This window comes from Acinonyx jubatus, chromosome D2, assembly GCF_027475565.1.
Source record: "Acinonyx jubatus isolate Ajub_Pintada_27869175 chromosome D2, VMU_Ajub_asm_v1.0, whole genome shotgun sequence".
NCBI classification, from domain to species: Eukaryota; Metazoa; Chordata; class Mammalia; order Carnivora; family Felidae; genus Acinonyx; species Acinonyx jubatus.
The window spans coordinates 4,941,195-4,954,891 of record NC_069393.1 but is presented as its reverse complement, the minus strand read 5'-3'; the positions used below and the strand labels follow the sequence as shown (position 1 = coordinate 4,954,891).

The 13,697-nt window shown below is 51.1% G+C and overlaps 1 protein-coding gene across 3 annotated transcripts in view; it reads right to left on the bottom strand.

Moving 5' to 3' along the window:
• Positions 1 to 13,697, bottom strand: part of SLC35F3 (solute carrier family 35 member F3) — a 394,811-nt gene that overhangs the window by 92,590 nt on the left and 288,524 nt on the right. For all 3 annotated transcript variants that reach the window (XM_027047018.2, XM_053207914.1, XM_027047020.2), the window contains one exon: positions 9,681 to 10,005. In XM_027047018.2, coding sequence (XP_026902819.1) covers positions 9,681 to 10,005 — 325 coding nt within the window. The remainder of the gene's footprint in view (positions 1 to 9,680; positions 10,006 to 13,697) is intronic.

Here is a 13,697-nt window from a genome sequence, read left to right as displayed (position 1 = left end):
AATTCAACACCAACAAATGGCCAAGTTTTGGCCAGGCTGATTTGCACACAGTGCTCCCAACCTTGTGGATACGGGCTTTCTTGGCCTCATTCTTAAATATGGGAACACCGAAGCCAAAGGAGCACTCATAAACGACTCACCCAAAGTCACACGGTTTTGTGAATGGTGGATCTGAGAACACGAACCAGCCTGGTGTGGGATGATCCTAGTAGGTGCACACTAGGATGGGGCAGGAAGGGTGGAGAGGGCTTTGGAAGCCATTCTAATGTCTGCTCCTCTGGACGTGGGTGGCTGTTCCAGCTTAGCTAAGAGTTGTGTACAATAAAGCTAAGGTGGTGCTAGCGGAAGAACAACGTCGCGCATCGGCTTTAGTATTCTACGTGGTACCAGCATGTTCCCCCTTTGCCTTTTCTTACCTTCCAAAAACCCGAAAAGAGCACCACAGGAGCTCCCTGCCCTTTTCCTGTCAAACTCGTCTCACGGCTCACCTCTGCCAAGAAATGCCCCCATCCTGACAGTCCAAAATAATGACAGGGCATTATGCTGTTTTCTCTGCTGTGGGCTCCACACCAGCTACATTGCTTATCTGAATCTTCGTGAGGAGAAAGGGTCCGTTACCTGTGGTTGAAATATGCTCCATCATCGTCACCACCACCATGATCATGATCACCATCATCGTCGCCATCATAACCATCACCATCATCGTCATCTTATAATCTGCAGGGAGCGGGAGCCACGCTTTGTGTGCATCTAGGGATTCACATTCGAAGGCAACTGGTGATGGACACAAAATCCCTGGACCAAGTAGAGTTTGGGGCTTTATACATACCATCACATTTAAGCCTGTGCGGTTGGAACACAAGATCTAGACAAGAGCTTTGAGAGCCCAGGGGCGCCTGGGTGGCTCAGTCGGTTAAGCGGCCGACTTCGGCTCAGGTCATGATCTCACGGTTCGGGAATTCAAGCCCCGCATCGGGCTCTGTGCTGACAGCTCGGAGCCTGGAGCCTGCTTGGGATTCTGTGTCTCCCTCTTTCTCTGCCCCTCCGTGTCTCTCTCTCTCTCTCTCTCTCTCTCTCTCTCTCTCTCTCTCAAAAATAATTAAACATTAAAAAAAAACAGCTTTGAGATCCTAGAGGAAGGGCAATCCTAGCTGCGACCCTCAGAGGTGCGTATCAGGGGCTCTATTTTACAGAGAAGGAGTGAAGCTTGGAGCTTTTCGGTGACTAACATACGGCCAAATCGTGAAATAAAGGTGAAGCTGGGCTTCAAATCTGGGCTGTGTAATGACAAGCCTGCACTCCCACCATGTTATCACTGTGCCCCAAATGTAGGCTGCCGGCTTCCTCACCCACTGTTGCTCCATTGCCTCCATGCTCCTCCCTCTGAGGAAAGAGAGTTGACCTATTTCCCTCCCAGTGGCATTTCTGAAACAAGACTGGAACTGAAGAGGACAAAGGCCTCATGCCCCTTCTCTGAGCATCTGTGGCCTCTTTGATAATATGGATGAGTTGGATCAGAGAATCCTCAAAGTCCCTTCCTGACCTTTTGAGATCTCCATTCAGATCATCTTCTCCCTAAATGTGGTGAAATTTTAACTTTTCAGTATGCCCGTGAGCTGGCTTACGAAACTTGACTCTATGACTCAGGATTACACAGAAAAGAAATGGCTCAACGTTCGCTGGGTGGGATGGGGTGGGGTCTGTGTCTCCTGGGCATCTTCCTGCAGCTGATACACACCCGGACACGCCTCCTGGAACCTTCCTGCGTCCATGCACAGGAGCCCTTCTCCATCGTCTGACTTGTACACGTGTTAACTCCTCCTCAAGACCCACTGGCTGAAGGGGTCAGGGACGGATGGAAAGCCATCATTTCTTGTTCCGCACCTTCTCTACAGTGACCCTCATCTTGCGAATGTTCACAAGGGTCCTGGCACTTTGTGCTAAAAATTTCACTACATCTCTTGCTGGTAAGTCTAGCCGAGGGCCCCTTGACCCCCCATCACACGGATATGGCAATGATTTAAATGGCTACTATTCTTCAAACGCAGGATCACGTGCAATGGACCTGACCTTTTGCAAAATTTCCACAAAACTGCATGGGAAGGCATAACATTGCCGTAGGTGAATTAGACGTGCTCTGAAATTACAAGGTTAAATTGGATAACCTCCTTACACTGCTGAACTGCCAAGACAAATCACTGATATCCCTTCAGGGATTAACAAAGACCTCAGATAACTGATGGAGGCTGAACCGAAGTACGTGAGGACAGAGGAGATCAGGAGCTAACACAATATTTCCTCCTTGCCTCAATGAAGGCTGAAAAATCACTTGTGGAATACTCTGGACTCCTCGGTAGGAGAGTCTGGTCATCAGTGAATTTCGCTGGAGCCAGCAGCTGTTTAGCTGAGATGTGGTGGTAAGGTGGGGATGATACGTGAAGAGAAATAAATGAGCCAAACTATGAAGGCCATGGTGACAGGACACGGTGGTGGACCCTGTACAACAGGGGACCTGGTGTAAAAGCATGAGGGTGCTGTCGCTGTCTGGGTCATGAGGACAATGCTCTGTGCTTCGTTTCTCCACTAATGCCTCCTTGACTATTACAAATGGTATCTTAAAACAGGCAGAGACGATCTAACCTATGCCAGCCACCTCCTCTCATTTCTTCCTTTGCTGACACTGGGATCCATTATGACTTCCCATCTAGACTTGGGAGCATGGCTTGTGTCCTCAGATGGCTATGTGCACATGCATGTGAATGCACACACGCGTGCGGTGTGGATGTGTGGTGTGTATGGGGGGCTAGGGGGAAGGTACTCCGCCTCGGCAGCAAGCCTGACCAAGATCCCCTGGCATAAAGATGGCTATATATCATTACCATTATTTACCACCAAGCAGAAGACACAGGCCAAACTAAAAACTAACGTTCCCAAATATTTTGCCCACTTTTTCTAAACCAGTTACAAAAACAAACAACAAAACATCATACGTCAACTGCAAGGGCTCTGGACGTATCGTTGCTTTGGGGGTTGATGATTCACAAAAATGAGACAGGAAACAAGACTGCTACACGTCAGGAGGAAGGGTGAGGGCAGAAGCATGCGCTGAAAACAGGACATTGTGCCGCTCCCTCCGCCCGTGAGCTGTGAGCTGGTGAGCTGGTGGCTTGGCCGGGGTTCTCGGGTCCGTCCCACAGGAGGCCAAACAGGCCAGGCCTCCTTGCCACCTGACTCCTGTATCCAGGGGTACAAAGGTAGCTTCCCCCACTGGGTTATGAGCAGCTCAGGGGCAGAAATGTGCTTGGAACTTCCATTCCCCAGTGCCCCGCTGTGCAGGGTCAGAGTAGGCATTTGGTGAGGGCCTACTACACAAATGAATGCTTGTAGGGATCAAGAACGAACAAGCCATAGGTAACCAGGGCTAACCCTGGCATTCGGGTCTGGGTGGGGTGGGAGGTGTGGGGGTAACCACAGGTCCCTTCAAGACACAGAGGGATCCCCATCCCAACATCAATATCTCCCCATTGAGCACCCCAACCCTCCAGCCTTGCTTCACGTGACACATTATATTTTATTTACGTGTTTGTTTCCCTGCTAAAATGTAAGTTCTACACAGGCAGGGATTTTCACTTGTTTGGGTCACTGCTATGGATACAGCAGTGACCCAACACTGGCAGATTTTGTAGAATGAATTCCGGCAGATTGTGTAAAATGAATGAAAGGATATGTCCATCCTGCTAGAGTTGAAGATCCTTGCTGCCTTGATTCCACAGCGCCCTCACCCTATAAAGAGCTGTGGATGGGAGAACAGGCCAGAGCACGTCTGGGGCTCGGAGTAAGAAAGGGCAAGGAAAGAAACCCATCAGCCTGCATCAGACAGAAGGCCCGATGGCACTGGGAAGGCAGGGGTGTGCTGGGGCATCGCTAATGAGGGCTGCCTTGGTGCAGCCTTAGCATTCACACGGGGCCCAACAAACACGTACCGATGTTTCCTGGAAAGAAAATCTCCCCCCGATTTTCAGAATGCCTGAGTCTGGTGAGAAAATAACCACTGGAACGCTGTTCACCAAAACAAAAGTTTGCTTCAGGGTGAAGAAGTGACAATTCAAAGCAAGATATCTGGCTTTGTAACGCTTCAAGATTTACCACTCAAGATCGTGCCGTTTCTCAGGAACGGGGGTCCCTCTCCCCCCACCCCCTAAAAAAGCCTCACAAAGAAACGAGAAATGAAAACCCCCGAGAGGCATGGTGCCGCGGATGTGAATTGGGGAATTCTGTTGTATAATTAGCACTCAGAAGCCTTACTTTTGAAAGCAGCTCTGATTTTCTGTGTTCTACTCAAAACGTCCTCAAGGATCCCACTGCTTACAGAATAAAGCCCTTGATCCAGCAGCACCCAAAGCCCTTCCCCTCTGGGCCTCAGTCTGACCTACAGCTCTAACATGTACCGGGCCCTGTCCATGCACGCAGCCAGCCAGCTGACTGCCCACCCTCCTGCCTGCCTCCTCCTTACATCTCTTACAGCTCGTGTGATTTTCACGTGGGTCTCTCTCCCACTCCAGTGTGAGCTGCTAAGGTGAGGAACAACACCTGCGTGACCCACATGTTCCCACGTGCCCCAGATACACTGACGTCAACAAGTGTTCAGCAGTGGCGTTTCTAGATCCAGTCTGATGGCGGTGGTGGTACTTCTAGATCCAGCCTGATGGCGGCAGTGGTGGTGTTTCCAGATCCAGCCTGATGGCGATGGTAGTGTTTCCAGATCCAGTCTGATGGTGGTGGTGGTATTTCTAGATCCAGTCTGATGGCAGTGGTGGTACTTCTAGATCCAGCCTGATGGCAGTGGTGGTACTTCTAGATCCAGCCTGATGGCAGTGGTGTTTCTAGATCCAGCCTGATGGCGGCGGTGGTACTTCTAGATCCAGCCTGATGGCGGTGGTGGTGTTTCTAGATCCAGCCTGATGGCGCCGGTGGTACTTCTAGATCCAGCCTGATGGCGGCGGTGGTGTTTCTAGATCCAGCCTGATGGCGGCAGTGGTGGTGTTTCCAGATCCAGCCTGATGGCGATGGTGGTGTTTCCAGATCCAGCCTGATGGCGGCGGTGGTACTTCTAGATCCAGCCTGATGGCGGTGGTGATGTTTCTAGATCCAGCCTGATGGCGGTGATGGTACTTCTAGATCCAGTCTGATGGTGGTGGTAGTATTTCTAGATCCAGTCTGATGGCTTCTCTGTTCTACCTAGAATCCTTCCATGGCTCCCCCTTAGTATCCACACAAGAATTCAACCTCTCTGTGAGGTGTGGGAGGTGTGGGAGGATCGCCAGGGGCTGCTCCCGCCTAGCTTACCTCCCACAGCCAAGACAGAACCCCTCGCATGCCATGCTCTCTGTGTTCCCTCTGTGTTTCTCTGTGCTACTCTGCCGGCCCAGGGTGCTTTGGCTTTAAAGAGCTTGTCCCTCGGTCATCTCCGCTAAGAAACCTTCCCATCCTGCCGAGGACCCACGCCCTTGGCCTCTCTCCTGGGCTCCCCTGCACACCCCCACACCTTGCTTGCCTATCTGACTCCCATACCAGGTGCTCTCTGAGGACAGGGACCATTTATCATCATGTCCCTAGTGCCCCGCCCGGAGAAGACGTGCGATGCCATTTCCAGAACGAACAAGCCTCTGGCTTGCAATTGCCCCAATTTGCTCCTTTGACCTTGAATGTTACAGCTGCATGAGACCACACACACACACACACACACACACACACACACGGTTCCTGCATTAAGAACGTTACCTCCATACCCACTGGGCCCGGATAAGATTTAAGATGAAAGGTATCCAAACTGCCCTTTCCCCTTTCTTGACTCAGAATGTTTCTCGCTGTTTCTAAAAGAGAATCCATTGGCTAGCTTCCAGAAGCCTGAAGCTACAAAAGGCAGAGGGAAACATCTGTCACCACTGTATCGTTCACTTTGTTTGGCAGCTGCATGATAGCAGAAGGTTCTAGCATTTGCTTATGAAAAGAAGTCACTACTGGAAGAAATTCCTGGCAGACTTTCTGACAAGAGTGCAGGAGCCCCAGATCTGCTCTGGCTGATTTCCGCTCCCTGTGGTGAGCCCTGGGATCTGGGAAGCTGTCCTCCTGATCTAGAAAGTCATCCCTCTCTGGGGCATGGACCTGATGCGGCCTCTTCCTCGGGTGCCCAGCTGTGTAGGAGACTCACAGGACCACCCCCTTCCCGTTGTGACTGCGGTTTCTGCCGTGCCCACACACATCTCCATGGCCGGAGCCCAGCCTGGGTCCCAGGCACTACTACTGTCTTGGCACATCCCCATGGCCCGCTGTCAGCAAGAAGCAGGGAACCAGAGGCATGAGACTGGAAACCCAGTTCAGCTGGGCTGGGGGGTTTTCACATCGGTGCCCTTAATTCCTAACAACAGTGCCCAATCGTGAGAAGCCCGGGCCAGCTCTACGATGCCCCGTGCCGCCAGCAGCACCCGGAGTTGACTTCTCCAAGGCATAACACCTGCATGAGGCCGCAGGGTTAGCACTTCCCCCAAGACCCGCCCCAGTCATTAAAATCGGTCATCACGGTACAGCGACAGTTGCTCACATCTTAACAGCATTTCACAGTTTACAGGGCGCGTGCATGGATGGTGCCTCATTTGATCGCACAACAATCTCGTGTGCAAGACAGTGCACGTGTCATCACCTCCCATTTACAAGTGAGCATCTGAGGCTCCCACAGCTTAAATGATTGCCCATGGAGCCTCTCCCCTCTCGAAAGTGGCACAGGACCTGAGCTCAAACAGCCCCGGGGCCGGAAGTGAGTCACTCATCGGTTCCACGTGGGATGGTGAAGCCTGGTTCCTACATCTGGTCAGATTAACGGCATTTAAAACCCTGTAGCTAAGACTCACAACTCCTGGGCCTTTTCAGTCAAGGCACAGCCCTTGACCAGCAGCACCAGCATCTCCTGGAAGCTCGTTAGGAAAGCAGAAACTCAGATCCATCCAGAACTACCCAATTAGCATGTGCCGTCCAGCAAGATCCCGGGTGGACATGTTGGGTTGCAGGGGCTGTGCACTAGGCAACGTATGCTCTCCTTTCCACTTTGGCTGACTTTTCTGGCTTCACACTGGGAACACAGCTCTGGTGGGGAGGGCTTGGGGAAAAGAAACTTCCATCAGACTGCTTGATAGCCACAAGAAGAGCTGGCTTAACTGTTCCCCTCTCTGCGAAAAAGGTCTCCACCTTTGTCCTCTTTTCCCCAGCTTCCTGCCGAAGCACTTTTAGCCAGAGACACACCTCTTCCGCGGACTCTAGATCCTTCCCTCTCTGGCGTTAATTCTGATAAAAGCACAAAGAGGGGAGATGTGAGTTCAGTCTTCCTTGAGTTCTGGGAATCCCAAAGTCTATTTAGAGAACCCCCAATTTGAGTTGTGACAGAGTCATGATCTCCTAAGTGAAGCCTGTGAGGCTAAAATTTTCTCTCCCTTTTATTGACAAAGAATCTTTCCTTGCCCCTTCAGTGGTGTGCACAGCTTGACCAAGCTACCCACTCAACTGGTTAGCAAATGGGCCGTTCTGCTTAGAGCTGATTTTTAAAAAGATGGTTAGAAAGATTTTTTTAAAGAGGCGGACCTAAGCTTTACTGTAGAGACTGGGCAAGGTTTTAGGGGGCTTCGCTGACCATGTTGTGATTACGGACCCTGCTCCTTACTGCTGTCCGGATCGCTCCGTCTCCACAACCTTTTCGTGATTCTGCAGGAAGTCCTGATTCTCCAGACACGTTCCGCAGAAAGACAATTCTGCAGTCGGTGTTGACTGATGTCTGTGTTTAGCTAATCCACTTAGGTGACCTCTCGTTCTTCCCACCTGGCCTTTTTACCGCCCCCCCCCCCCTCCCCGAGCTTGGTTTTTTTTTCTGTGCTTGTTCTCAGCAGTCAGTTACATGGCTCAAGGCCTGCCCGGAGTAGCCAGCTATGCCCGTCTTGTCCCGAGACGAGTGGCGGTCACGTGAGGACATGTGTGTAAACCAGCAGCCACCGCTGCCCTCAGGGGAGGCCCTGTTAGAGCGCACGCAGGTGAAGGGAGCAGGGAGAAAGATGTCATCTTCTCCGCCAGGGATTCTCTCCCAAGAAAGGGGGCATAAGCTCACTTCTAACTCTTTGCTAAGGGAAAGGGGCTTCATATTCTAGTCAGTTTCACGGAAGGCAAACGCTCCATCACAAACTCTGCGTAGAGCCACATGACTGTTAAATACATCATTTACCGAGTGTCTGTTCTTGTCTGCGACCAAAAGCAGACCGTTATTTTTCTCTTGCCTTGGGGCCAATCTTGGGCCCTCAGGAAGTTTCTAGACCTATCTGTTTCAGTCTGAGTCTGGCTGCTCTTCAGGAGAGGCGCACGAAGTCCCTCTTTAGCAATGTCTGGCTGGCCCGTGAGCCGCTGGTTTAATTCAATGCTGAGAATGCCCCAGGCCTGGGCCCCAGTTCCAGGCTTCAGGCTCCTTGCTCCTAGGGGCCTTGTCTACTGAATTTGCTCGGATTCCTTGCCACTCAGGGGACGTGTGAAGCTAGCCTTATGACTCCGTCTATGCTCCATTGGAGCCCCTTCAACTGGAATCTGTGGTCCGATTTCCAATTTGGTCTTCCAGTCCAAATTCTGTCTGTCGGAACTGTAAAAAGTAGGGCACCTCACGCATCCGCCTGTGACTGACAGCGACATAACGGCAGATTCCCGCAGGAAGGTTCTGATCTGAGTCTAGACCTCCGTTCCCCAGACTCGTTGCTCCTTGGACCCGTGATGTTTTTCGTTACCTTGTGATGTCTAATGGCAGCTTGAAAACAGGGGCGGAGCTCGGAGCAGATGGTCCGAGGGGTGCGGTGGTTTCGTGGGGCATGTGTTTGGCGGGGTGGGGGTGAGGGGGGAAAGAAGGCAGTGGGGAGGAGACCCTTCAACTTTCAAATTTTTCCCCCACCATGAGGGCTGACAAAAAGATAAGTTCCCAGGGCCCACCTAGTCACCTTGGCCAGCGTTCTTGCCTCTTTTTGTTTTTGCCCTGAGTAGATCAGATTTGGGCCAGCAGGAAGGCCTCCGATCAGGGCAACCATGAGATCCAACGACTGGCATAGGATGAGGACTCAGGGTCAACACCGACAACGTGACTTCTAAGGAAGGCTGGGGGGACCCCGATGTATATTGAGGTACAGAGTTTGTCAGGGTTTTTGGCTTCTTTGGGAAAGGAAGGTCACACCAATGGACTCCACATGGGAAAGTAGAGTCAACAAGGTCTAGACGCTGCTTTGACTTTGACAGCCACCCTCTCCAGGCCCAGGCAATCACACCACAAAGAAGGAGGTGTCCTGGGTCAGAGAGAGGATGAACGATCAAGTCTTTGAGGAGGGGCGATGGAACGACAGAGCTGTCCCAGTTGTCCCCTTTCTGGGGACCTACCATAGGCTGTCTCTGAAAGATGCTGCCTCTTGTTTCACATAAAGGACTTCTTCGGGCTGAAGACACAGGAAGTAGGTGCTCGCCACCCCAAGGGGAGAGGATTCTGATCCTTGCCCCACTAAGACAGCAGGTGACACCGTGACCTCTGACCGCTGCTTCCCCTGGCCCGACGCAGCGCCAGCACTCAACAGAGCGGCCCGGAGCGTGGGGCCTGCCCCCACGGAAGTGCCTACCTGTATCTCTGCTTCACAGACTGCTTCTCTGAGGACTTGCAGACGTGCCCCACGTAGTACAACGGGAAGAACAAAAAGTTCCAGTTGGTGGCAAACCACGTCAGAGTGAAGGGGGCGTCGAACTTCCTGAAGGTCAGCTTGGCGATCTGCGTGGAGCCTGCCCAGGAGGAGCACACGCACAGCACGACCGCCACGCCCCAGAAGATCTTCTTGAGCTGCGCCCGGGAGCATCTCCAGCAGCGGTGGCTCGTCCTCCCGCCGGCCTCCGCCCCAGCCGGCGCCTGGGCCTCTGCCGGGCCCGGGGAATCCCGGGGGCGCTCCTCCCCTGGAGGAAGAGAAGGGGTTGGTTACCTGGGGGCCTCCACGCCTTCACCTCGTTGCCCCCGAAACCCAGGGGTGAGCGGGAGCGGGAAGGCCCCCGACCCCACTTGCCATTGTCAAGGCCAGCCGCCCCAGGGAGGGGATGAGGGGCCGTGGCAGCCTTCTGGAACAAAACTTAAACAGAAGACGTTTTCGCTGGTTCAGTGATCCTCCAGGATCCCGACCCCCGAAGCATGGTCCGTGGGCTAGGAGCATCAGCGCTCACCCCCAGCTTGTTGGAAATGGGAGACTCTCAGGCCCCACTCCAGAAGCCCCGAATCGGAATCTGCCTTTCCACAAAGCACAAGAGACTCTTGAATACAGAGGACAAACTGAGGGTTGATGGGCAGCGGGGGCGGGGGGCAAACGGGTGATGGGCATTGAGGAGGGCACCTGTGGGGAGGAGCACTGGGTGTTGTACGGAAGCGATGAACCACGGGAATCTACCCCCCAAACCAAGAGCACACTGTATACACTGCATGTTAGGCAACTTGACGATACGTGATGTATTTATACATATACAAAAGAATCTGCCTCTCAACAGGTGGTTTGCGTGCACACCAGTGTTTGGGAAACACGTCTCCAGCACGCATGGAGAGGCGGAAACATTTTCACCCTGGTCTGTGTCGGCTCACCCGTCCTGCTGTGCTCCGGGGCACCGGGCATGCCGGGTCCGGGGATGCGTGCCTGAGAAGGGCACAGGCCCTGACCTCTGAAAGCTCCCAGTGCACGGACACCAGCTCCTTCTGCCCGTTCAACGCACGAATGCCAAGATGCTCATCTTACTCCGCGTGGAGGGCAAAAATAGACGTTCCCCCTCTTCTCTATTTGCTTTGTCTTCCTGCCGACGGCCTTCAGTCCCACTGCGAAGCGTTACTTGAAAACCACAGCCTCTGGCAGCAGAGGCTGTGGAAGGCCTCAGACACCCCGTTCTAAGCCACGTGACTTCTGGGAGCCAGCCTGCAGCCTGAAGCCTGGCCCTGGGGCAGAGTCGTTCCCACAGACCAAGAGGAGGTAAAAAGGCGTTATTTTCCACAGTTTGGTTTTCATTCACGATTGTGTGCGAGCCGGTCAGCTGGAAATGCAGACAGAGCTGCAACGGTGCGGTGCGTAGGGTGTAACCATGGACAGATGCAAATTTCCGGCGCACTTGCCTTTCAGACGGTCAGCCCGGCACTTAGCTGGACGGGGGCGCCCAGTGCTCAAAGGCCGTGTCTATTACAGGGGTGCAGGAGTCAGTGCAAAATCTCCTGGGGCCAAACATACTCTATATATTCTGTTTAAACATGGTCAACTGAGCTTCGTGTATGATGCTCTCTAAAACAGTAAATGCACGAGGCAAAAATCCTGACCCAACTGTCAGCCCCCGGCTGTATCTGTTTTAGCCAAAGGTTCTACCAGGCCTTACGTGGCTACTCACGTGAGCGATCACGTCCTTTACTAGCTCAAATCCTGCTCGACACCATCTATAGCGTGCTTCCTTGCCTGCTTTATTAGTGTTTAATTTCTTTCTTCCTCTTACTTTTCATGCGAGTGTATATGATAATGAGAAGGCCTCTGGAAAATCAAATGCTTAATCACCCTCTCAGCTTCCGGCAAGTGGCGGGTCTCTGTCATGGGCTGGAGGAGGGCAGGAGACAGGAGGGCGAAAGCAAGCAGGTTCGCATCCTGTTGGGTTATGTCCTCCCACCAGTATGGCTTGACTTTGTTCCCAGCGAACCCCCGCAACTTAAGGGAAATTTAATTTCAGATAGATGCACGCATATTTCAATTTATATACACTGAATGCCGGGCATGCGGGACTGACCCTGCAAGCCTTCATTAATGGGGATAATTTCCAAGCAGTGTTGGGGGTGATTTCTCAACCACCATTACCACTGTCAAAAACTCATGGAAAAGACAACTATGGAGATGAAAGAAAACGTCCACGGACAAATCAAATGCAGTTTCACACGATTAACTTCCTACTAAAGACGGACTCTGGAGGAGGCTGAGTAAATTCAGGCTTGCGGCTTTTTGTTTTTTGTTTTTTCATTTAGCCCTTCTCTGTACCAAATACAGTTTTAAAACTTAAAGAATTAGGGGCACCTGGGCGGCTCAGTCGGTTGAGCGTCTGACTTCGGCTCAGGTCATGATCTCACGGTTCGTGAGTTCGAGCCCCACATCGGGCTCTCTGCTGTCAGTGCAGAGCCTGCTTCGGATCCTCTGTCTCCTTCTCCCTGTGTCCCTCCCCCACTTGCGCTCCCTGTCTCTCAAAAACAAATAAACATTAAAAATAAACACCTTAAAGAATTAAGCGATGACAGATGCTGTGTGCTGTTCCGATGAAAGAGAAAGTCACCAAATCATGTAACGCTGTGTTAAAATACTCCTGTAGATTTGGAATCAAGAAGTTATACTCTTTTTTATAAAGATTTTTTAAATGTTTATTTACTTTTGAGAGAGACAGAGAGAAAGAGCTCAAGATGGGCAAGGGGGAGGAGAGAGAGGGAGACACAGAATCGGAACAAGGCTTCAGGCTCTGAACTGTCAGCACAGAGCCAGACACAGGCCCGGAACCCACGAACAGTGAGATCATGACCTGAGCCGAAGTCAGACACTTAACCAACTGAGCCACCCAGGCACCCCATGAGAAGTTATACTCGTAATTTTGTAAGCCTTTTGGATCATTTAACCAAAGGAATATTAAGAATACACAAGCTGGTAGAGTGTGTAACTCTTGATCTCAGGGTTGTGAGTTTGAGCCCCAGGTTAGGTGTAGAGATTAATTAAAATAAAAAATCTTAAAAAAATAGACAGGCAAAATAAAGACATTCAAAACTACAATCTAGGCTCTTCTTTAAAAATAAGATAGAACAATGTTTCCCAACATTAATAGGCATTATAAGAAAAAAAGGATTCCATGATCAGAAAAGTCTGGAGAATACTAGGTAGATAGATCAGAACCAGGTTGCTTTGCTTAAGGAGTATTCAGGGCTGATGGGCATTATGAATTTCCACAGCTACAGAATGTGTGTTTCCTATATAATTTAAACGTAACACCTGTGGTAGGAATGGTGCCCCTTGGAACACACTTTGGGACACTGGAACAGACCCACAAGGAATTGTAGGCATCCAAGCCAAATTCATTGCCAACTTTCCATTTCACTGTACTGAGCTTCTTATGATAATAATAATTACTTATCAATTTCATTGCCTCATTCATTCTTAATACTAGATCTACCTCCCATAAACTAAAAGTTTTCTTTACAAGTAGTTTACAAAATTGCTGAATAGCATACCTAATAAGGACTACAGACTAATTTTAGTACCCAGAGATAATACCATGGAGATTTTGCCACAGTCTCCCTGGTCTTTAGTGTCTTTGTCACACACACACACACACACACACACACAGCAAAACTGGGGTCATACTGTATTTCTTCTAGTATTCATTTAACTGAATGCATAACAGCATGGACGTCATAAGTTTCAAAGGGTGACATTCAGTATGATGTATCATAGGAATATCTCAGCTGACTCGGGAGCTGCCATGAAGCATCTGCCCCGTGCCAAGAGCTCCAGGCAGTCAATGAAATAAATATAAAGCATGGTTACTGTTCTTCAGGAACTTACAGTCTGTCTGGGAGTGACAAAACAGACCTGTGAAAGAACTAC